We start from the raw sequence: 25,096 nt of genomic DNA on the forward strand, positions 1-25,096 counted from the left end.
TTTTGTATTTTCTTTAGTAGAGACGGGGTTTCACCATGTTGACCAGGATGGTCTCGATCTCTTGACCTCGTGATCCACCCACCTCAGCCTCCCAAAGTGCTGGGATTACAGGCTTGAGCCACCGTGCCCGGCCAACAAAAAGAAATTTTTTAAGAGGTGGGGTCTCACTATGGACTGGACTTGAACTCCTGGGCCCAAAGTGCTGGGATTACAGGTATGGGCCACCCCCCCCAGCCCAAGCCAAGAGATTTTTAACAGAGATCTTGCCCGTGAAATTGCTGAACTGCCCAATCTATACCAAAATCTGATATTCTGTTATATTTACCAACTTACACAAGACTGAATGAGTCTCTGAATGAGAAGAAACTAGCCAAATTTCCAAAGCCACGCACGATGCCTTAACTTTTCTGGAAGAAACACTCAGACTCAATGCAGAGTTCAACCTCCATCTTCAGGGTTATTTTTCCTTGTCACTTCTTCTGTCTTAACCTGTTTTCCATTGCTTATAACACAGTACCGGAGACTGAGTATTTTATAAGGAAAGGAAGGTCGAGGGGCCATGTCTGGTGAGAGTCTTCTAGCTGGTGGGAACTCTCTGAGTACTGAGATGGCTCAGGGCACCACGTGGGTTGAGTGTGCTGATGCGCTAGCTCAGGTCTTTCTTCCTCTTCTTATGAAGCCACCAATTCCACTCCCATGATACCTCATTAATCTATTAATGTATTAACAACGCCAGCGCCCTCGTGATCCACTCACCCCTTAAAGGCCCCACTTCTCCAATACTGCCACATTGGAGATTCAGTTTCCAACACATCAGATTTTGAGGTCTCATTCAAACCACAGAATGAATATTCACAGTCATTCTTTAACACAGTATCTTGACATCACAACGGAATATTAGTGGTTACAGAAGCCCTGTATGTTATCTGTCATTTTTTCTGTGAAATGTGAATATACTGACCTTACAGTCTACTTGAGAGCCCAATTGTATGTGTGGGAGCTGCAATGAAGAGGAAAGTAAGGGGGTTTGCTTAGCTGTGTGGGAGGGTAAACAGTGAAGAAAGTAGACCTTCCTTTCTCCTCTCTGTTTTTTATGGCTTCCAATCTTGCTCTCCATCTCCCTCCCGTCACCCTTGCTAATGGTCCCCTGGGCTTCCGTGGCAGGCCCGGAAACTGGGGCATAAAACTTCTTGGCTGAGGCAAGTGATCTAAACCCCAAAGTGTGGTCTCACGGGACAGAAAGGGACGCAGAGGTAAAAGGGCTGAAGGTCTGTAGGCAGTGAACCTCTCTGCTAAGCACGTGCCTGGTAGCAGACAGCACTGGGGAGGCCCAGAAAGCTCCCTGCAGGTTCCAAATGAACCAGAGAGCTGCACACAGGAGCCATGGAAGGAACTGTCCTTCCAAATGGCCATGGCCCATGAACAGAGCCCAAGGAGACAGAGAAAGGAGACCGGAGAGAGCCAAAGCTCTGTGTGTCCCCTGAGCCTCCAGCGAGCGGAGATACAGCAACAATTAGCGTGATACCTGTCCACCGGCAACTCACAAGAAACCCCCCTGCTATGCACAACGGACAATACAAATGCCAAGCTGTGCAGCGCTGTATTTCAGTTTTCTGCAGCCTAGGCGGACGTGGATCCCAAATTCACAGCGTTCCTGTGTTCACAGGAATGTCCCAAGGCCGGGTCCTCCTTCCCGCCCACGAGGGAGACAGTGTTACTTCAGCTCCTCCCTGCACTCTGCCGTCATCCACTGTCTTTCCTTCCCGCAGGATCAACATCCTCTCTGCTGGCTTTTGCCTCAGCATCTAAACCTGCTGTGCCCTCCCCATCTCGAAACTCCATTTCCCCACTGTGTCCCTGTGGGAAGTCAAAAAAAGTTCCTCTTCAAAGTTTCCTTTCTTGTTTAAGAAAAATTCTTAAGTGTTAGAAATAAGAGTTTGTTTTAAACACTTTCTTCAAAAGCCTTCTTGCCTTTTTGCTAAAAGCCCTATCCTGCGTAGCTGTTAGACATGCTCACAGGCACACAGTACATTCTATGTCCTTGTACTTTAACCAAGACATCTGTGCTGGACGTGCTCACAGGCATGTCCCAGCTCGCAGTCTATGTCCCTTCCTTATTTGGACTTCCCTTTTTTTTTTTTTTTGCTCGCCGTTGCTTTTACCTGTTTAGAAAAGTTTCAAGTTAATGGCCAATCAGGTTTTAGTTTAGATTGTGAGCTCTGGCTCCAGCCAATGAAGACCAGACACAGCAGTAAGAACAACCCCAAACACGTAAGAAATAAATCTGTCTGCTTTCCTTTGTTCATTGTACTCTCCTGGCAAAATTGCTAGTGGGAGTACCCTTTCTGCAGGAAGTAAAAAGAATTGCTTTGCTGAGGGATCCTTTGTCCCAGTACTAATTTTTCTTTGCAACACCAAAAAGAAAAATTTTATACATAACAGTCTCCTTTTAGGGACCAGTCTTCCTTTCCAGAGTCTCATTCCCTACTTCTAGATCAATCCAATCTCCACAGTCTGAGTTGAGACCTCATGCCCTGACACTGATTTCCTAATCACTAAATCCCGCTTTGCAACACTTGACACTTTGACCACACCCTCCTCCCTGAAATCCTCTTTGGCTCCTGTGCCAGAGGCTGCTAGTTACCTGCTCAATATCCAGGCTTTCTTCATCCTTACTGACTAGAACCCCCTCCCTCACCTGCTCCAAGTTCCACATCTACAACATGGGCACACATGACCTGGACATGAGCTGGGTGATCTTCTACTCAGCCCAGATATAATTCAGGAATTATAATTACTTAATTATCACTCCCTTTTTAACCAAAGAATGTTCAAGAATGTCATCTGTCAGCTTCCCCTGCAGCTAGGGGGTGGCCAGATTATAGTCCCAGCCAGTGATATCTGAACAAAAGCTGCTGGATGGAGCTTCAAGGAAAGCCCCTTAAAGAGGGGGCACTCAACATGCAGCACTCAACTGCTGCATGCATGCCCATTTACTCGTGACCCTTCCTCCTTTCTCCTGCCTGGAACATGGCCCTGATGGCTGGGGCTACAGCAGCTATCTTGCAACATGTGGGAAAGGCTAAAATTATAAAGAGCAGATCCTGTTATCCTGCAGCTGCTGAATTAATGCTGGCAACTGCTTGTTTCCACACCATGTTACACAAGAAAAATAAACCTCTGCCTTGTTTAATCTGTTGTTATTTGGGTTTTCTAGGGTATGCGGCTGAAACCCATCTCTAACTGACACAGCTGCCATGACTATGACACTCCTGCCTCCTCCTACTTCTTAAACCTCTTCAGGGCCCTTTTCTTCTATATCCCCTGCATCAGGCATCTCCAAACTACGGCCCGAGGTCTGCATGCGGGCCCCTGAGGCCATTTATCCGCCCCTCCCCACCCCCCGCCGCACTTCAGGAAGGGGCACCTCTTTCATTGGTGGTCAGTGAGAGGAGCACAGTATGTGGCGGCCCTCCAACGGTCTGAGGGACAGTGAACTGGCCCGCTGTGTAAAAAGTTTGGGGACGCCTGCCCTACATGTTGGTGTTTTTCTTTTTTTCTTTTTTTTTTTTTTTTTTTTTTTTGAGACGGAGTTTCGCTCTTGTTACCCAGGCTGGAGTGCAATGGCGCAATCTCGGCTCACCGCAACCTCCGCCTCCTGGGTTCAGGCAATTCTCCTGCCTCAGCCTCCTAAGTAGCTGGGATTACAGGCACACGCCACCACGCTCAGCTAGTTTTTTGTATTTTTAGTAGAGACAGGGTTTCACTATGTTGACCAGGATAGTCTCGATCTCTCGACCTCGTGATCCACCCGCCTCGGCCTCCCAAAGTGCTGGGATTACAGGCTTGAGCCACCGCGCCCGGCCATGTTGGTGTTTTTCCGCGTCTGTTCCTGGTCTTCTTCCCTCACTCTTTCCCAGTGACTCAGTAGTGCCCTGTGGTTCCCAGACCATGATGACTCTAAATCCTCACGTCTATCCCAGCATCAGGCCTATAAGCCTACAGGTCTAAATGCCTAGTGAACAATCTCTACCTGCCCCTTCTACAGGAACCTCATAGACAACATACTCACAATCTTGCCAGCTTGCCTACCAATCTGCTCTTCCTTCTGGCTGCTGGAGCTACAGACCCTCACCTTCCCTGACCCCCATACCCAGCTGGTCCTGAAGTCCCATCAGATCTCTTTGCAAGAGCTCCGGTTTGCTCCCACTTCTTCAATCCCACTGTCCTCTAGAGACCCCCATTATCTCTTGCCTGGGCCACTCACTACTTTAGCCTCCTAACTTCCCCACCTCCCGCCTACCTCCCAAATTGTTGCTGCATTGATCTTTTTAAGACAGAAACCTAATCATGTCATCTCCCTTCTTAGAACCCCTAGAGAGCCCCTCTTCCCCTACAAGAAGGCATTCCAGTGCCCATGTAAGCCCAGTCCTTCATGTCTTGTCAATATCCCTTCCATTACAGCCACATAAAATCACCACAGCAGTTTCCCAAACTTGCCATGATTTTTCTCATTTTCTTTGTGCCATGTAGGCTGAAAACTGAACAAAAATAAGGTTTTAAGTAAGCATTTGAGAGCCAGGTTTGAGCCCTAGTCTTCCTGTGAAGTCACCCACCTTTGTGCACAGAAACTCAGAGGTAAAGATGTTAGAATTCCAGAGATTTTCCATTGTTCACTTAACATAATTGCTTAATTATAATTCCCTTTTCAACCAAAGAATTTTCATCAAGTCACTTTGAACCAAACTGATCAAAATTTTCTTCTACATATTTTCATTTAAAATTTCATCTTCATCCAATGCAAAACATTCCCCCATTCCACGCTAAACAGAAAAGGAGATATTTTACTTTTAATGTTCTAGGTATGAGAGGATCATTCTTTTTCTTTCTTTCTTTTTGAGACAGAGTCTTGCCCTGTCGCCCAAGCTTGAGTGCAGTGGTGCAATCTCAGCTCACTGTGACCTCTGCTTCCCGGGTTCAAGGGATTCTCCTGCCTCAGCCTCCCAAGTAGCTTGGATTACAGGTGCCCGTCAACATACCCGGCTAATTTTTGTATTTTTACTACAGATGGGGTTTCACCATGTTGGCTAGGCTGGTCTTGAACTCCTGACCTCAGGAGATCCACCCACCTCAGCCTTCCAAAGTGTTGGGATTACAGGCATGAGCCACCACACCCCGCCGGATCATTCTTTTTCTTATCTGATTAAAGTTTACCTCCTAGGATCATGGAATTTTAGGGTCCAGCCCCCTCATTTTCCAGAAAAGGAAACCAAGGCTCCATGGGCTCAGGAACACAGCACCATGGAGGTGGTTATTGATGGGATACACCCGGACCCTCACTATGGATTCAGCTCTTTCCATCTCACCATGAAGGCACAGGCCATCCCCAGTCACAAAGAAGCCTCCCTCACTCGCGGTGAGAGGAGAACAAAGTAGCCCCCAAATAGCCAATGAAGCTAATCCTCTTACACCCCTCCTCTTAAGGCAAGTTGACAACGTAAGCGCTTTAGGAAAAAAAAAAAAAAAAATCAAAAGAATTAAGTCCAAGGCTCTGCTTGCCTTGGGAATAGAACAGCCCTCTCCCCTCCTTTCCACCTCTGTGCCCCATACTTGGGGCAGGTCACTCACCCTCTGGGTGATGGGCTTGTCTCCCTTCATCTCCACGGCCAGCCCCAGGTCGGATAACCTGCAGTTGCCGAGGTCGTCCAGAAGCACGTTCTCAGGCTTCATGTCCCGGTAGACGATGCCCAGTTCATGGAGGTGCAGCATCCCACAGGCTATCTGGGCCGAGTAGAAGATCACCCGGCTCATGTCCAGGCCGCGCGTGCCCACGTTGTAGATGTGGAACTTGAGGTCTCCCCCGTTCATCAGGCTCATGACAAGGCAGAGATGCGTCTTGCTCTCAAAGGCATAGGCCAGAGAGACAATGAAAGGGCTGCTGACCTTCTCCAAGATTTGCTTTTCCAAGAGAGCCATCTTCTCGCCACCTTTCTTCTTCAGCCGCTTCTTGTCCAGTTTCTTGCAGGCATACATCTTCCCAGTGTTTTTCACCTGGACGGCACATACCTTAAAGGAGAAAGAAAGGAAGAGGATGAGGTAGAGGTAGATGGTACTGGAGAGAGGTGGAGAGAAGCTGATGGAGGAGGTGGGTGGAAAGAGGGCAGGCTGTGGAGAAAGGAGAAGATGTAAAAAGTGTTCTCAAGAAAAACTGGGGATCACAGTGAGATACTCCTTCATCTCACTGGGTGGCTTCATAAAAAAATACAGGAAAATATCAAGTGTTGGCAAGGATGTGGAGATACTGAAACTTTTGAGCATCACTGGTGGGAATAAAATGTGGAAAGTTTGGTGGCTCCTTAAAAAGTTAAACACAGTATTACCATATGACCTAGCAATTCCACTCCTGGGCATACATCTGAGAGAAATGAAAACAAGTATTCAAACAAATACTTGTGCATGAATAGCGGCACCACACACAATAGCCAAAAGGTGAAAACAACCTAAGTGTCCATCAGCAGATGAATGACTAAATGAAATGTGGTATATCCATACAATGGAATATTATGCAGCCATAAAAAGGAATGGAGTACTGACACATACCACAGTGTGAATGAACCCCCAAAACATTATAATGAATGAAAGAAGCCAGACACGAAAGGTCACATATTGTGTGAAACATCCAGAATAAGCAAATCCCTAGAGACAGAAAGTGGACTAGTGGTTGGCAGGGCTGCAGGGGAGGGGGATGGGCAGGCACTGCTAGTGGGCACAGGGGTGATGAAAGTGTCTTGGATCTAGACGGAGGTGTTTGTTACCCAACATTGTACATGCGCCAAGTGCCACTGCATTGTACATTTTAAAACGGTTAATGGTTTGATTTATATAAAGCAAATTTTATTTGAAATATTTTTTATTACTTAAAAACAGGAAGAGCTGGGCACAGCAGTGGTGCAAAACAGGTTCTCAAGATCAATGTTTCCTTACTTCAAGATCAGTGTTTTCTTTTTCTTTTTTTTTTTTTTTTTTTTTGTCACCCAGGCTGGAGTGCAGTGGCACGATCTCTGCTCACTCCAACCTCCATCTCCCGGGCTCAAGTGATTCTCCTGCCTCAGCTGAGATTACAGGCGTGCGCCACCACACTTGGCTAGAGTGTTTTCTTAAATATCCGTTTTTCTCAAATTACCTTCATTACCACAATTTAGGGGGAAAGGAGACCTTTCATCACATGTGGCTGTCATTCTCCAAAGTGTTTGGACATCTCAGCACGTTCCTGATGGCGACCCATGACAGAGAGTCTTGGCCAAGTCTATGTTTTGCTCATCTCTCTCATGCTATTTGTATTTTATTTCACACCCATGGCTACAAGGAAGGGAGCTGGGGAGACGGGGCTAGGAATCCTCCACCTGTGATCCTGAAATTAGTTCTAAATAAGTTCCTGAGATTAAAAAAAAAAAAAAAAGAAAGAAAGAAAGAAAAGCAGCATCACCCCCTTTCATGCTCTATGCTTCACCTTCTAGCCTGGCTACTGGGAGACACTTACCTCCCCAAAACCACCTTTCCCCAGCACTCTGAACTCAGTGAAGTACTTGTCTGACACCGGTTGCATCTCAAAGAGTTTCCACTGCAGAAACTTGTCATAGAAGGGGCTGGCCAGGAAATCCTTAAAGGGCTGCTCTTGCAAGAAGGCCATGGCCTCTGCCTTGGCCAGCGTCACTGCAGCCACTCGCTCTTCCTCGGTGGTGGCTGCTTGGCACTTGGTGGCCACGGCCTGGCTGAGGAAGGGGTGTGGGTTCCCCGGGGCAGGGGCACTCGCACAAGCGGCCACCAGCCCCTGCAGCGCGCTGTCCTTGGTGGGCCCCTCCTCGGCCAGCTCCCAGTTCTGCACGTCCTCCAGGAAGGTCGCCACCTCGTGGAATGTGGGCACCGTGGCTAGGAAGTCACGGAAGAAGCGGCGGCCGATGGGCTGCTGCTCGCACAGGCTGTGGAAGTTCGGGGACAGCGTCTGGCGGAGCTCCGCACAGCCCTGCAGCCCGGGCAGGGCCAGGCTGCGCCGCCGCCGCTGCAGCTCCTTACTGTCGCAGTCCGACGGCTTCCGGGCCTGCAGGTAGGCCGTGTTGGCGATCAGGTTGTCCAGGGCCCCCATGTCCACCATGGCTGAGCACGGGGTGCGCTCCCACGGAAAGCACCGGAGGGCTGGAGGGCTGCTGGCTGTGTCCCCTTCTCGGGTGAGACAATGTCCAGGGATTTACAGCGAGTCCTCTGGCCTGCGGGAGGGACCCGTGGAGGGCGCGAAAGAGGTTTCACTTGTAAGAAGCTTTGGCTATGTATAGCCCGCCAGGAACCGCACACGACAGGTCATGCTCCCACCTGCCAAGGTGAAAGCCGCTGGGACACCTGCCAGGGCCAACACCCCCTTGGGGTTGGCTTGACCCTTGGTTTTAGGGTCTTTCTCCACATAGCCCTGGACCCTGAATATCCAGCTAGAACTATCTTCCAAGGGAGTGATCGCACGGTTGTCATCTAATTTGTTGCCGATGCAGTATTTTAATCTGTTTCTAATTTTACTTGTTTCCTACTAGGCTCAAGCTATGGAAACTCCTAGGAATAGCAGGTCAGGCAGGGGAACTGTGAGAAGTCAGAGCAGTTTCCTCCCAGGGTCTAGCAGCCTGACACGAAGAGCAGGTTACAGAGGGGATGCTCTGAGTTTTAAGTCCGGAAACGTGTTCCCAGAAGCCCGAGGGTCTCCAGTTTTGGCCAAGGCAGATGCACCCCAAATAGCCTGCAGAAATCCTCCAGCTTTCTTAGCTCTGAGGCATCTGTGACCTGGAGTCTGTGATCTGGGTTAAAAGAGGAGGCCATCTCCACCAAAAACGTACCATGAAGTGAATAAGCAGAAAAAGCCATATTCCTGAAATAGACAGATGAAGGGAGTTGGCCTGGCGTGTCTGGGCTCTGAATGAGACAAGAATTTTCCATGATCCCAAAGACAGAAAGCACGCCACTCACGGCATGAAGTCGCGACTGTTCCAAGGGCACAATCTAACGAGCAGACTCTGAATGCCCAGGACCCTTTGCGTGGCGACCAAGCAGCGAAGTGTCGGATGTGGACCCCAGACATCGTTGCCCATGCTCCCCACCAAGTGAGGAAGCCTCCCTCCTCAGAGGACGCTCGGAGCTGTCACAGACCATGGCCTCATCAAGACAGAAATTGATCTAGACAGAGATCAGGCTAAGAACCTCTGCTCCAAAAATAACAACTTGTGTCCCACAGGGAAAGGATACTCAGTCTTTTTCTTCACAAAGCAAGCCTAAGGCAGCTTAAAAACAAAGTCATTCAGTATTATGCTAGAGAGTTTACAAGGGAAAAAAAGACAGAGGGGAAAGGAGCGGGGAAGAAAAGCTGGTCAGTCTTTTTCCAAACAAACAACCTCTAGCATACACTTTGTGAAAACATAGTCATGACCGCCTTGGTCTGCCTGTCAGAGCCTCTGACTGTTTCCCCAGTGCAGATACACACTTGGCCTCATGCTACCAGGAATTATGTAATGAACTCGTGGGTGCCCTTTGGCTTTGCACTGCTGCGCTGGAAACGATCGCTTCTGCCGCGGAGATGGCCGATCTGCACTGGTGCCCGCTGCTCTGAACCATGCCATCCGCTTTGAAACCCACATGGGAAATGTTGGTACTTTCCCGTTCTTTATATGTTACCCCGGTCCACATCAGTAACACGTAAAGAACGGGAAAGTACCTGTAGTGAAAAATCAGTCTGAGAATTTCTTCAGAGGAGCAAATGCCTTTTCCCGTGGCTCTTAGGAATGTAGTGGCAGCCTTAGCAGGGTGGAACCTTGAGAAAATGGTAGCATTGATATCACAGAGATATTTAAGCTTACCACTTGGGGAAAAAATGCTTTTGCTGGTGAACATGTATGCTATGAACTGCTTGATTCCACTCACGCTAATACTTTCTTTTATCCATAAGTAATCACTTAACTCAGTACTGTCCAATAGAAAATATGAAGTCACATATGTAATTAAAATTTTTCTAACAACTACATTAAAATGATAAAAGAAACAGGCGAAATTAACTTTATAGTTATATTTTAGTTAGCTCAGTATATCCAAAATATTGTCATTTCAACATGTAATTGATGTAAAAGTTGCCAATGGGATATTTTACATTCTGTTTTGTATGTGTGTCCTGAGTTCTCAGAATCTGGTTTGTACATTATACTTACAACATATTTGAATTTAAACCAGCCAAATTTCAAATGCTAAGTAGCCACATGTGGCTACTTATCAGAGAGCACAGACTTAAAACCTTTATGTAACTTTGTCATTCTTAAAAAGAGGGAGTTTTTTTTTTATCATCTCTTTTCTAATCAGCAATACTATATATCTGAATAAATAACTCATTTTCTTTTCTTTTTTTGAGACAGGGTCTCACTGTTGCCAGGCTACAGTGCACTGGTGTGATCTTAGCTCACTGCAACCTCTGCCTCCTGGGCTGAAGCGAATCTCCCAAGTAGCTGGAGCTACAGGCGTCCGCCACTAGGCCCAGCTAATCTTCATATTTTTAGTAGAGACGGGATTTCACCATGTTGCCCAAGCTGACTTTGAACTCCCAACCTCAAGTGATTTGCCCTCCTTGACCTCCCAAATTGCTAGGATTACAGGTGTGAGCCACTATGCCCCACTCATTTTCTTATTAATTAAAAATAATCTGGCTGGGTGTGGTGGCTCATGTCTGTAATCCAAGCACTTTGGGAGGCCAAGGTGGGTGGATCATTTGAAGCCAGGAGTTTGAGATCAGCCTGGCTAACATGGCAAAACCCTGTCTCTGCTAAAAATACAAAAATTAGCCAGACACGGTGGCAGGCTCCTGTAGTCCCAGCTGCGTGGGAGGCTGAGGCAGGAGAATCGCCTGAACTCGGGAGGTGAAGGCTGCAGTGAGCCGAGATTGCACCACTGCCCTCCAGCATGGGTGACAGAGTGACTCTGTCTCAAATAATAATAATAATAATAATAAGCTGAATGATAACAAGTTTAAATAACATTTGACACAAAATATAGAAGTTATAAAATGATAATATGGTAGTTACCATTATTTTTAAACTTTTCCTCACCTGATAATATAGAAGGGCTATTTAAAATGAAACATTTTCTTTTTCTTTTTCGAGACAGGGTCTCACTCTGTTGCCGAGGCTGGTGTGCAGTGGCTCAATCTCAGCTCACTGCAGCCTTGACCTCCTGGGCTCAAGGGATCCTCCCACCTCAGCCTCCTGATTTGCTGAGACTACAGGCATGTACCACCATACCTGGCTAATTTTTGTATTTTTAGTGGAGACAGGGTTTCACCATGTAGCGCAGGCTGATCTCGATCTCCTGGCCTCAAGCAATCCTCCTCGGCCTCTGAAAGTGCTGAGATTACAGGCGTGAGCTTCCACGCCCGGCTGGAACATTTTCTGTGATTGCTAATAGGATCCAGAGCTTTTCCCAACTTAACAAAACAGTAATTATAGGTTCAATTAAAGAACAGCCTTGAATCCTTACATTAGAAGCAGAGCACACACTTTGTTAAAAGTGCTGGGTACAGTCACCATCCCTTGCACCATGGGGAAAAGTACCAGAAATCTGTGGTTGGAGATGTGGCCCAACAGTTAGGAGCACTAAGTCCAGCACTGCTTGGGAAATCTGAAGCCTGGCTTTAGCAAGCCCTAGCTGTGTGACTTTCAGCAAGTCACTTAACTTCTCTGAGCCTTAGTCTCATCAGTTACAAAACAGGTAATAAATGCTGATTCTTGGGTAAGCTTTATGAGAGAATTAAATGCCAAATGCCTGGCACAAAGAAGTGATCAAAAAGTATTAGCTTTTAAATCATGACCATCAATCATCAAAATTTAGTCCCAAATTATGCTTTTCTAATATGCAGACTGGAGGGAAGAAAGACGTAAGCAATGTAGAAGATGGGTTCCTGTGTCCCACGCACACCTAGTACAGAGCAGCCAACTCAGAATTTGCACATGACCTTGGAAAGCTGTGGTGCCCCATGCAGCCAGAAGACAGGGAGGCCAGATTCATTAGATATCATGCAAGAGTTCTAACAACATGCTATTGTAATTCAACAATTTACCATATTCCACCAGAAAAAGACGACTAACCTGTCATATGAAAAGAGGAGATATGCCAGGAGCGGTGGCTCACACCTGTAATCCCAGCACTTTGGGAGGCTGCGGCAGGCAGATCATGAGGTCAGGAGTTCGAGACCAGCCTGATCAACATAGTGAAACCTGGTCTCTACTAAAATGCGAAAATTAGCCAGGCATGGTGGTGCACACCTGTAATCCTCAAAGAGAGAGAGAAAAAAAGAGATATTTCTTTATTTTTATTTTATTTTTTCAACTGTTTTTTTTTTTTTTGAGACAGAGTCTTTCTCTGTCAGCCAGACTGGAGTGCCATGGTACAGTCTTAGCTCACTGCAACCTCTGCCTCCCAGGTTCAAGCAATTCTCATGCCTCAGCCTCCCAAGTAGCTGGGGTTACAGGCATATACCAATACCACCCGCTAATTTTTTTTTTTTTTTTTTTTTTTGAGACGGAGTTTCACTCTTGTTACCCAGGCTGGAGTGCAATGGCGCAATCTCGGCTCACCGCAACCTCCGTCTTCTGGGCTCAGGCAATTCTCCTGCCTCAGCCTCCTGAGTAGCTGGGATTACAGGCACGAGCCACCACGCCCAGCTAGTTTTTTGTATTTTTAGTAGAAACGGGGTTTCACCATGTTGACCAGGATGGTCTCGATCTCTCGACCTCGTGATCCACCCGCCTCAGCCTCCCAAAGTGCTGGGATTACAGGCTTGAGCCACCGCGCCCGGCTAATTTTTGTATTTTTTAGTAGAGACAGGGTTTCACCTTTCAGCCAGCAGGTCTTAAACTCCTAACCTCAAATGATCTGCCCATATCAGCCTCCCAAAGTGCTGGGATTACAAGCATGAGCCACTGTACCTGGCTTCAATTTTATTTAAGATAAAGAGATATTCATTTTGAATGAAAAAGTAATAACTTTATGATAATAGAAAGCAATTCAAATATTTTAGTATTTTTAGGATCAATTTTGTAACCTAGGGAAAAGAAGAAGCCAGGAGGAGGAATGGAAAGCACTGGCTTCTGGGGTAGGACTCTCAGCCTGACTGGAGAGGGCTGGGGTGGGGATTATTTGGAAAAAAAAAAAAAAAAAAAAGTCTTATGGTTATAATGATGAATGAAATGAGGGGATAAAAGTCAAAGTTATTTTTAGTAGAACATAAAAGACTTTGTATTCTGGAATGAAGAAGTATTAAGTATTTACTATAAATTTCGGTGAGTCTGCTTCTAAAGAGGCTTTTTTTTTTTTTTTTTTTTTTTTTTTTTTTCCCCACATCCAGTGGAGAATAAAAGTAACTCAGGGTGGAAAGAATAAGAAAATTATAAGAAAAAATCAACAACCATGTAGACCCCAGCTAAATGTCCACTGGTGGGGTAGAGGGGATATGTTAAAAAATATTTCAAAATATTTAAACACCCTAACTTTGATAAACAACAGTAACATTAGAGTCATCTGGTAGCAGCAAATGAGATGACAGTCTTATTTCCATATACAGTGTGAGCCCGAGCCCTGACATATGCCATGGCAGAGTAAACGCAACACCAGATTTGGCTGCCGACACTTAAACACCTCGTGCCTGATTGCACATTGCAAGTAAGGACTTTGATGTATAAAAGAGAATTCGTAAAGTAGGACTGAGTACTAAGTCATATTAACTAAAATCCACACAAAGGTCTGGCCTGTCTGGCCTGTCTTTCATTTGTCTAGTCATTCTCTGCATTTATCCCACAAATATACAGATTTGCTTTGACTGGGCAAATCTTTGCAGGTCTTACCTGGGCTCACTCTTTTTTTTTTTGAGATGGAGTTTCGCTCTTGTTACCCAGGCTAGAGTGCAACGGCACAATCTTGGCTCATGGCAACCTCCCAGATTCAAGCGATTCTTCTGCCTCAGCCTCTCAAGTAGCTGGGACTACAGGCATGCGCCATCATGCCCAGCTAATTTTGTATTTTTAGTAGAGACGGGGTTTCTCCATGTTGGTCAGGCTGGTCTCAAGCTCCTGATCTCAGGTGATCCATCCACCTCAGCCCCCAAAGTGCTGGGATTACAGCCGTGAGCCACCGCACCTGGCTTGGGCTCACTCTTACGGTTGCATTCAGCTGGGTGATCAGTGGGCAGCTGAGCTCAGCTGGGAGAGCTGGGATGGTTGAGCCTCTCTGCCGTCTTTCCTCCTGGGTTTCCTCAATGCATGATGGCCTCAGGGCAATTTTCCAAAAAGGTGAAGGCAGAAGCTGCAAGATCTCTTCTGTTCTAGGCTCTGGAGCGGATACACCATTACTTCTGCCACATTCTACTAGTCACAAGCCTAGCCCAGATTGACAGGAGTAGCCGCAAAATACTGTGGCCATGTGTTTCAGCCCACCACAGGTGATGGTAAGTGCTGTGAAGAAAGGTCAAACAGGGAAGGAGAAGGGAGGTGCTGAGATCCATCAGAGAGAAGGCTTTACTTTTAGACAGGGTGATCAGGCCAGACTGGGAATGATGAGAGTCAAGACCCCCTGAAGGTGAGGGAGTGAGCCACGTGACTTTCTGAGGGTAGAACACTTAAGGGAGAAGGAACAGCTGGCTCAAAGCCCTCAGGACAACGCGTGCCTGGTGAGCTTGAGAAACAGCAAGAAGGCCAGTGTGGGTGGCCCAGAGTGAGGGACCCGCAGCAGGAACTGTCCTCAGAGAGGACACAGGGCAGTCCAGTGAGGCAGTACTGATCACTGCAAGGACTTAGGTTTTCCTTTTGAGTGAGATGGAAAGCCACTGGAATTTTCACCAGGGCACTGCTACAATCAGATGGACATTTTAACAGGATCATAGACAGAAGGGGGCAAGGGTTAAAACAGAAAAACCAGTCTGGAGGGTGCTGCAGTCATCCTGGTGAGAAATCAGCGGAGGGGAAGATAGTTTGCTTATGGATGGACGGTGGGTGTGACAGAAGAAAAGGAGCAAGGGTGATTCCGAGGTTTTGGGCCTGAGTAACTGGAAGGATGAAATTTCTCGTAAATGGGTGGGAAATCCTCTGCAGGAGCAAGGTGTGGGGAAGATCAAGAGCTCAGTCTTGAACCTGTTAAATTTGACCTGCCTGGGAGACAGCCAAATGGAGGTCTTGAGTAGTCTACAGGATCTATGGCTCTGGAACTCTTGGGAGAGGCCTGGGCTGGAGATACTCTGGGAGTCGCCCCAGATATAAATGGCCGTGAGAGCTGCAGGACTGGGTGTGATCACTTTGGGGCGAGGGCAGAGAAGTCTAAGGACTGAGCCCTAGAGTTTGAGGAGGTGAGGGCAGTGGGGATTAGGGGAGCCAGCAGAAAGTGGATCCTGGATGCCAAGGGAAGAGAGAGTCAAGGAGGAAAGAGTGGCAAATGCTACTGAGAGATCCAGTGGGATAAGGACGGAGAATTGGCCAGTGAATTTAACAACTTGGAGGTCACTAGGATGCTTGACGGGAGTGGTTTTAGGAGGTGGTGGGATGGAAACCTTATGGGCGTCAGTTCAACAGAGAATCAGGGAATTGGAGGCAGCCAGTGTAAGCTACTCTTGAGGAGTCTTGCTCAAGGGTATGACCACTGGAGTGAGTGGCAGTGAAGGCAGGGGTGGAGAGCACATCACTGGAGGAGATGAGATCGGGGATGGAGAGGCCAGGGTAGCAGAAGCATCAGCCATGGGAGTTTTGAAATTGCCAAGAATTGTCAAGAGGAGTGATGGAGAGCTGGGAGCTAGCAGCTCAGGGAGTGACTTGTGGGACCACAAGAAGATACGGTGAGTGCTGAAGTCCAGTGACATGAGATTCAAAGTTGGGTGTTTTTAGGGAAGGAGGGAGATCAGCCGTGAAGAGAAATGAAGGCGTCTTGCATGTTGCCAGGTCCAGTTGGATGAGGGGAGTAGGAAGGTTGCGGAAGAAACAGTGTCCTCGGGGGAGAACCAGGTTTTAGGGGAAAACAAAATGGAGGACATTTGTAGGGAAGGGAAGAGGATGGAGGGAATTTTGTTGGTGTAAATACTGGAGGGCACAGAGGACTAGTTTCAGAAGTCAGGGAGGGGTGGGAGTTGGAGGAATAAATGAGAATGTAAAGAACTACTTGAAGTTAAGAGTTCGGAGAATGTGAGGTGAGCTGGAAATCTGGGTTTCTTGTGTTGAGGTATCTAGGATGAAGGGCAGGATGAGATTGCCGGACTCAAAGCGGATGGTGGTGGACAGTGCTGGGGGCAGGGAGGGGTGCTGGGGGCAGGGAAGGGTGCTGGCCTTGCCACGCATGGCAGATCCTGATCCGGGATCCTGCAGCTTCCACCGGGCTACTGCTGAGTTGAAGGTCTTAGGTACAGCACTGGGCCCTGTCCCTGGTTTGCGAACACGAAGCTGGCAGAGGGTTGGGCTAATCTGAGGCCCCCCCGAACTTAGCTGGCTTAATTGGTGGGTTTGAGAGCTAAGGGTGGAGACTGCAGCAAGGACTTTGAAAGTAGCTCCTTTCACTTTGCATTCACCTTAAGGACCTAACAGCAGGGAGTGGTGAAGTTGGGAGGACTCCAGAGCTCCTATGCTTTATTAGGGTGACTTATGCCCTCACAAAACTTCAGTTCTGGGCTGTGGTTTGACTGAAACACAGCACTATGCCCTCAGGGTCATCAAGGGCTATTTGAAGCATGAGGTATGGGAAGAATCCAAGCCCATATATTTTATCCTTAAGAGGATCTAAGCGTGCTATAGGAAAAGTGGGAGTTCAGAGTTGAGTGAGGAATTTCAGGCTACATTAAAATTTTCATCTTATAATTGGGGGAAGCACCAAGATTTTCTACATTTAAAGCCCTGAAAAATATTCTAGAAGAGAGATGGAATTAATAAAACATTTTCCCTTTCAAAAGATCACTTCTTCCATTACTTATTTCTTCTGCGTTTTGAGAAACTTCTTGAAAGTGTGGCGCTTCTAATGAATTCCAAGGAGCTTTCTCAGGTTACCACCACAGGAGACCAGAACAGGATGAGAAACACAATTATTTTGATTTGAGTGATTTCTTGAAGAGTTGAACAATAAGACAAATAGAACACCATTAATGCATTTTCTTATATTTTCCATTTAGTAGCAAATGTAAAAGAGCGTTGGTTATGGTCTTAAATAATGGCCATCTCTCTCTTTTTAAAAAAAATCAGCTTAGTTTTACATACAGTAAAATGTACAAATCCTACATGTGCGGTTTCATGAGCTTTGTAATCACTCAAATCAAAAGAGGGAATGTTTCCCTCACTGCTGAATTCTTCCCCATGCCCTTTTCCAGTAAATAACCCCTGGGTGAGAGGCAATCATTTTGATTTCTATCCCTGTAGATTAATTTTACCTATTCTCAAACGTCATGTGAGCAGAATCATACACGTAAGTAATCTTTTGTGCCTGGATTCTTTTGCTCAACATCATCTTTTGAGATTCAGCCATGCTGTCGCCTGCTTCAGTTTTTCCTCCTTTTTCTCTTTTTGAGACGAAGTCTTGCTCTGTCACCCAGGCTGGAGTGTAGTGGTGCAATCTCAGCTCACTGCAATCTCCGGCTCCTGGGTTCAAGAGATTCTCCTGCCTCAGCCTCCTGAGTAGCTGAGATCACAGGCACACACCACCACACCTGGCTAATTTTTGTATTCTTAGTAGGGACAAGGTTTTACCATGTTAGCCAGGCTGGTCTTGAACTCCTGACCTTAAATGAACTGCCCACCTTGGCCTTCCAAAGTGCTTGGGATTATAGGTGTGAGCCACCGTGCTTGCCATTTTTTTTTTTTTTTAAATGCTGAGTAGAGTTCCATTCTATGAATATACATATCATTATTCTGTTGATAAACATTTGGGTTGTTTCCAGGTTGGCTATTATTATAAATATGAACATTTTAAAAAGCAGCTTTGAAGTTTGTTTGGTCTTTTTGTGGATGTATATTTTCTTTTTTATTAAAAAAATTTTTTTTTTTTTTTTGAGACAGAGTCTCACTTTGCCATCCAGGCTGGAGTGCAGTGGCATGATCTCAGCTCACTGCAACCTCTGATTCCCTGGTTTGAGAGATTCTCCTGCTTCAGCCTCCTGAGTAGCCGGGATTACAGGCACATGCTACCACGCCTGGATAATTTTTTGTATTTTTAGTAGAGATGGGGTTTTACCACGTTGGCCAGGATGGTCCCAATCTCCTGACCTCACGATCCACCCACCTCAGCCTCCCAAAGTGCTGGGATTACAGGTGTGAGCCACCACACCCTGCCTTATTTTCATTTTTCTTGAGTAAATACCTAAGATTAGATCATAGGGTAGAAGAAACCATAGGATTAAGAATACATTTAACTACGGCCGGGCATGGTGGCTCATGCCTGTAATCCCAGCACTTTGGGAGGCCGAGGCGGGTGGATCACGAAGTCAAGAGATCGAGACCATCCTGGTCAACATGGTGAAACCCCATCTCTACTAAAAATACAAAAAATTAGCTGGGCATGGTGGGTGGCACATGCCTGTAATCCCAGCTACTCAGGAGGCTGAGGCAGGAGAATTGCCTGAACCCAGGAGGCAGAGGTTGCGGTGAGCGGAGATTGCGCCATTGCACTCCAGCCTGGGTAACAAGAGCGAAACTCTGTCTCAAAAAAAAAAAAAAAAAGAATACATTTAACTTTAAAAAATAACTGCCTATTTTCCAAAGTGGCTATTCCATATTTCATTCCCACCAGCAATGAATAAAAGAGTTCCAATTCCTCTACATCTTCACCAAGACTTAGTGTTACCAGTCTTTTTAATTTGAGCTATTTTAGGGTGGTATATATAGTGCTGTTTCATTGTGATTTTAATTTGATTTTCTGATGAGGCATGCTGGCAACTGCCTATTTAGACATCTTCTTCTGTGAAATATCTCTTCAATTCTTTTGCCCAATATCCAGCTCTTTAATCTTGTTGAGGATATGGCCCTCTCAGGCAGTCCACATTCTTTAACAGAGAAGCTAAATGTTGTAGAGACATCGAGAAAGCAGTGGTAGAAATAAAATTCCTTGGTAAGAGCATCAGATTTATGTGTTTATTCATTCATTGATTTTTTTAGAGATGGGGACAGGGTCTCCCCATTTTACCCAGGCTTGTCTCAAACTCCTGGCCTCAAGTGATCCTCCCACCAGAGCCTCCTGAGTAGCTAGGATTACAGGTGTGAGCTTCCACACCTGGCTAAGAACATTGGATTTAGAACTTTCCCAACAGTTTAAATTTGTTAGGACAATTATAGAAGCAACCATTTTATACATAAAATCCTCCATATACTATTTCAATTCGGAGTTTCAAAATGCAAAGAACAGTTACTCTCTAGAACCTCAGCATAAAATTCGAGTTTGGAAAATACCTGAAAGTGGTGTTACAGCTTATGTAACATCATACTTTTTTCATATGTAGTTACATTTTGAGATGTATAATTTAAGGACTATTCAAATTTGTGTCATGTGAGCACATTCTTTAGTAATAATTCATAATGGACATGTGTCCATAAAGACCCATTAAAAAAAAAACTTTGCTTTACAAGTTGGCATATTCAAAAATATAAACACAAAGATGTCATATTAGAGATAAAATAATCTCGAAGATTCCTATTCTAAGAGGCTCTGAAAAGAAAATATATGTAGCAGCAACTACCCAAGTATCAGTGATTGTTGTTAATACCAATTGTGGCAGATAATATAGGGTGAGTCATCGTATGTTATTTATCCTGACAAATGTAAATTGTGCAATGAATTTGGCAGCTAAAGATTTAAAAACATATACTTGTTTCCTTTTGTTAAGGATAAGATGTGATTAGTAAAGTAAGGCTCATGTTCAATATTATAGTTTCGAGATAATCTTTTGAAGGTATGTGGAAGGTCACTTAAGACAGTTTTTTTTTTTTTTTTTGAGACGGAGTTTCACTCTTGTTACCCAGGCTGGAGTGCAATGGCGCGATCTCGGCTCACCGCAACCTCCGCCTCCTGGGTTCAAGCAATTCTCCTGCCTCAGCCTCCTGAGTAGCTGGGATTACATGCACGTGCCACCATGCCCAGCTGATTTTTTTTTAGTATTTTTAGTAGAGACGGGGTTTCACCATGTTGACCAGGATGGTCTCGATCTCTTGACCTCGTGATCCACCCGTCTCCGCCTCCCAAAGTGCTGGGATTACAGGCTTGAGCCACCGCGCCCGGCGACAGTTTTTAATATATCACTGAGGTGTCCATGATTCTGAAATTCTGATAGAATAGAATGGACCATCTACATAGTGCTTTCCAACAGATTTTCTTCACTGAAGGGAATGTTCTGTTCTGTAATATCCAATAAGAAAGCCACTATCCATATGTGACTACTAAGCCCTTGAAATGTGGCTAGTATAATCATAGGACTGAACTTTTAATTTCATTATAATTAATTTTTAAATAGCTACATGTTACCAGTGTCTATACTATTATACAATACAGATCTATACACATAAAGAAATGATTATGTTATTTTCTTTCTTTTTTTTTTTTTTGACGGGGTTTCACCATGTTGGTCAGGCTGGTCTTGAACTCCCGACCTGAGGTGATCTGCCCGCCTTGGCCTCCAAAGTGCTTGGATTACAGGCGTGAGCCACTACGCCCGGTCTTTTTTTTTTTTTTTTAATTTTTTTAAAATTTCCTTCCTTAATAGGGTCTTTTTGTTAGTGGACAGACCTCCATGCCCCACTTGTTTTATAGAGAAGGCACATACATACCACTTACATGTTGTTAAATACAATAGAAACAAGTTTTTATAATCCACACAAGAAATGGGTCTTGCAGTCACATACAGTGTAATGTAGGAGTAGAACATGGTTTTTCTCTTCTACTTCTCTTAGAAGGCCAACACTTTACAATTCTGTGTAAGGCTAATATTCCCTAACAGACCCTGTAGTCTTTGAAGAAAGTAGACTTATTTTTATTAAAATTCTTTCTGTCTTTATGGTGAAGCCCCATATGTAACAGGCATGTAATAAACTTTTATTATAAATATGTAATATTAAAAATTATAGTTTCTGTAAAAGTAGAAAAAGCAGAGCTAGAGTTAGTATGGCAATGAAGATCTAAGAATGACTACTATAGAGTTTAAATCCCAGTAAGTTTACATAGTTGGTAGACATCTCCTTAGAGGCTAGGATAAAATGCAAATGGCACAGAACATTTCACCTGTGCTGAAATAGTTTAAAGAATTTTTGAGCAAGATTTTCATCTGAGCCGTTTTTTTTCTTTTTGTTTTAAGGAGTCTCGCTGTGTTGCCCAGCCTGGAGTTCAGTAGCTATTCACAGGCATGACCATCACACACTACAGCCTTATACTTCTGGCCTCAAGCAATCCTCCTGTGTCTGCCTCCCAAATAGCTGAGACTACAGGTGTGTGCCACTGCACTGGGCTTGAGCAGTTTTCTCTAACCCTATTCCCTGCCCTGCTTGGTACACACACACTTCTTTGGGAACCACCGTGGAAGAACCCATTGTTGCTTATGGGAATGTGTTGGGGTGGTTAAGAAAAAAAAAGTTATAAACCACTCTCCTGAAAACTCATGTGGGCAATTTTTTACAGATTGTACTGCACACAAACATTCTAATTCTTACAAGAAGTATCTCCGCAAACAATATTCCTTTTTTTTTTTTTTTTTTTTTTAAAAAAAAAAAGCTCTGGGAACAAGTGGGGAGAATAATATTCTTTTCTTAAAGGCTATTTTATAATTAAGGCAGAGATTAGCAGCATCAGTAGTGATCTATAATAATGGCTGATACTTGTTGAGTGCTTACTGTTTCAAGCACTGTTCTTGAAGTTAAAATGCATTTATTTAATATCTTCATAACTCTGAGGTAGATAACAATGTTATCCCATTTTAGTTGAGGAAATAGGCACAGAGAAGTTAAGGATTTTGTGCAAGATCACACAGCTAGTAAATGATAGAGCCAAGATTTCAAGCTGGGCTGACTCTGAAACTGTAGTCTTAATTCTATGCTATCCTGCAGCTACACTCACCCAGGGAAAGTGCTTGCTTGTAACCAATACAGGAAAAGCAGATTCTGTTCCCACCACTGTCTCAGATTTATCAAGTGTATAGATAAGAGAAACCAACAGGTTGATTGCAAAGCTTACTCCTGCTCCGAAAGGCTATGAAAATGAAAACTGAGGGTTGTATTCACACAAGTAATGGTTTATGCCATTACTTTTGCACCAATAGAAAAAGGTTAATTTTCTAAGCCACATGAAGAGTCCCAAAATCAACTAGGCAAAAAATTTATTTTTATATTCGTATTTCTAAGATTCCAGTGAAATATTTCTACCGAGATGGAAAACCTAAAATTAAAATGGGACCTCACCAAAACCTTAATATAAAATCTTGGCTGAGTATGGTGGCTCATGCCTGTAATCCCAGCACTTTAGGAGGCCAAGGTGGGAGGATTGCTTGGGAACTTGGGAGTTTAAGTCCAGCCTGGGCAACATAGGGGAAATCCCATCTCTACAAAAAATAAAAAGTCAACTGGGTGTACTGGTGTGCAACTGTATTTCCAGCTACTTGAGAGGCTGAGGTAGGAGGACTGCTTGAGCCTGGGAGGTTGAGGCTGCAGTGAGATGTGATCATGCCACTGCACCCCAACCTTGATGACAGAGAGAGAGACCCTATCACAAAAAATGTGAAAAAAAATTTAAAAATAAAATCTGAAAATCATGTTAACTGAATGATTAGAAAAATTTAACAGGCAAGTTATTGAGGCCTTACTACCATTATTCAAAGAACACAGGGCTACAAGTAATCTAATCCCGTTCACAACAATTAACTTTTTATTATAAAATTTTTTTTGAGAACAGTTAGGAATGTTTTACTCCATAATTGAAGACATATTATTTTAAAAGTAACACTTCTATTAAAGGTGCTTCTAAAAATGACTAAAATGAAACAGTAACAGTTGCACTTAACCACGTGCTAGATACTGCTCTAAGTTTATATATTTAGTCCTCAATCCTCAAAAAAAATCTAGAGAGGTAACTATTATTAACATTTATTTTTTGAGACAAAGTCTTGCTCTGTTACCCAGGTTGGAGTACAATGGTGGGATCATGGGTCGCTAGAGCCTTGACCTCCTGGGCTTAAGCGATCCTCCCACCTCAGCCTTCTGAGTAGCTGGAATAACAGGCATACACCACCACATCCACTAATTTTGTTTTCATTTTCTGTAGAGATGAGGTCTTACTATGTTGCCCAGGCTCGTCTCAAACTCCTGGACTCAAGGGATCCTCCTGACTTGGCCTCCTAAAGTGCTGGGATTACAGGTGTGAGTCACTGTCCCAGCTAAGTATTATTATATTGTTATTACCATCTACCTTGCATATGAAGAAATTGAGGTATGGAGAGATGAAGTAACTTGCCTAAAATCACATAAATGGTGGGGCTAGGATTCAAATCCAGGTATCTTGGCTGTGCTGCCACTAAGGATGAGTACCAAAATGCAAAGAAAATACTTTCCCTGTAAGACACATTTTGCTGAACAAAACCTAATGATGGCAGAAATGGAATGACTTAAAGATGGAAAACAGGAACTTCCATGCAAACATTTTTTCAGTATTTTGTTACACTATTCAAATGTTCAATACAAAATAGATTACAATTTAAAATATATTTGTACTTTAATTCCAATTTTCCTTATAGCCAAATCAGTAATATTTTATTCTTTAAATACTTTTTAAAAAAACAAGGGCTGGGCTTGGCACAGTGGCTCACGCCTGTAATCCCAGCATTTTGGGAGGCTGAGGTGGGTGGATCACTTGAGGTCAAGAGTTCGAGACCAGCCTGATCAACATGGTGAAACCCCATCTCTACTAAAAATTCAACAATTAGCTGGATGTGGTGGTGTGTGCCTGTAATCGCAGCTACTCAGGAGGCTGAGGCAGGAGAATCGCTCGAACCCAGAAGACGGAGGTTGCAGTGAGCCAAGATCATGCCACTGCACCACTCCAGTCTGGTGACAGAGCAAGACTCCGTCTCAAAAAAAAAAAAAAAAAAAAAAAAAAAAAAAAAGGAAGCAACAGGACTGACACAGAGTAAGATTTACTGATAGTGCTCAGCTGTAGTACAATAATATAATTTGCACAGATGGAAAATTAAATAATGAAAGATAACATTTGTTTCTAATGCACGAGTAAAATAAAATTCAGCATCATTTACTCAAATGGAAAGAAAAATCTGTTTGATGCTTAACTTTTGTGTTGGAACCAAAATTGTCCCAGCATGTTCCTTCTGATGAGTACGTATCAAACTTTCAGATGGCTGTGCAGATGAGCTGTAATCATTAGCGCCACTCCGTCAGAGTGCCTCCCCTTCCCTCAGATGCTCACGTGTAGCATAAACAGAGCTCTGTTAGGTGGTGGGACTGTGGTTCTGCTGTGTGGAAAATCGAATGGTTGCCATCGTCCTCCACATTTCATGTACACACTGTCACACTGCCTAAAGTAACCTGACATTCTACTGCTTTCCTCTTCACTGCAAAGACATGGATTTGGTCCATATTTTAAGGATGCAACCTTGCAAAAAGGTCAAGCAGAAAGTTTCTAAAACAGTTCACTGCCCAATGATAAGTATTCAAATGGCCAAAGATATTTGTATTTTTTCAGTAGCTAGAAAGACAACTGTGAAAAAATACAAAGCAAAAATTTCCAGAGAAATGTGATTTTTAGCTCAAACAAAAGCACATATAATTCTACCTGTTACCTTTTTAAACATTCTTTTATGTATCCACATCCCTTAGATTGAAAAATTCAGAATGGCAAACTGAATCTGCAGATGTGAATAGTTAAGATTCTAAGGTTTTTTGCTTAAATTCCTATCAGTAGCCTGTACTACAGAATTCAAAATGAACTTGTGGTCCATTGTTTGCCACTAAATAATCTCCCCTCAGTGTGAATAAGTTTGATAAAATTTAGTATTTTCTTGTACTTTCTTGAGAAAATAAACTTC

General features: G+C 44.4%; 1 protein-coding gene across 1 annotated transcript in view; it reads right to left on the minus strand.

The window, feature by feature from the left end:
• The window catches only part of GRK7 (G protein-coupled receptor kinase 7), a 68,113-nt gene extending 43,064 nt beyond the window's left edge, over positions 1 to 25,049 (minus strand). Inside the window, exons 1-2 of the mRNA XM_003942581.3 lie at positions 7,541 to 25,049; positions 5,629 to 6,066 (exon numbers count right to left, since the gene is read on the minus strand). Coding sequence (XP_003942630.2) covers positions 5,629 to 6,066; positions 7,541 to 8,152 — 1,050 coding nt within the window. The 5' untranslated portion in view covers positions 8,153 to 25,049. The remainder of the gene's footprint in view (positions 1 to 5,628; positions 6,067 to 7,540) is intronic.
• Positions 25,050 to 25,096: the final 47 nt, after the last annotated feature.

The sequence above is a fragment of the Saimiri boliviensis genome, chromosome 9 (assembly GCF_048565385.1).
Source record: "Saimiri boliviensis isolate mSaiBol1 chromosome 9, mSaiBol1.pri, whole genome shotgun sequence".
Taxonomy (NCBI): domain Eukaryota; kingdom Metazoa; phylum Chordata; class Mammalia; order Primates; family Cebidae; genus Saimiri; species Saimiri boliviensis.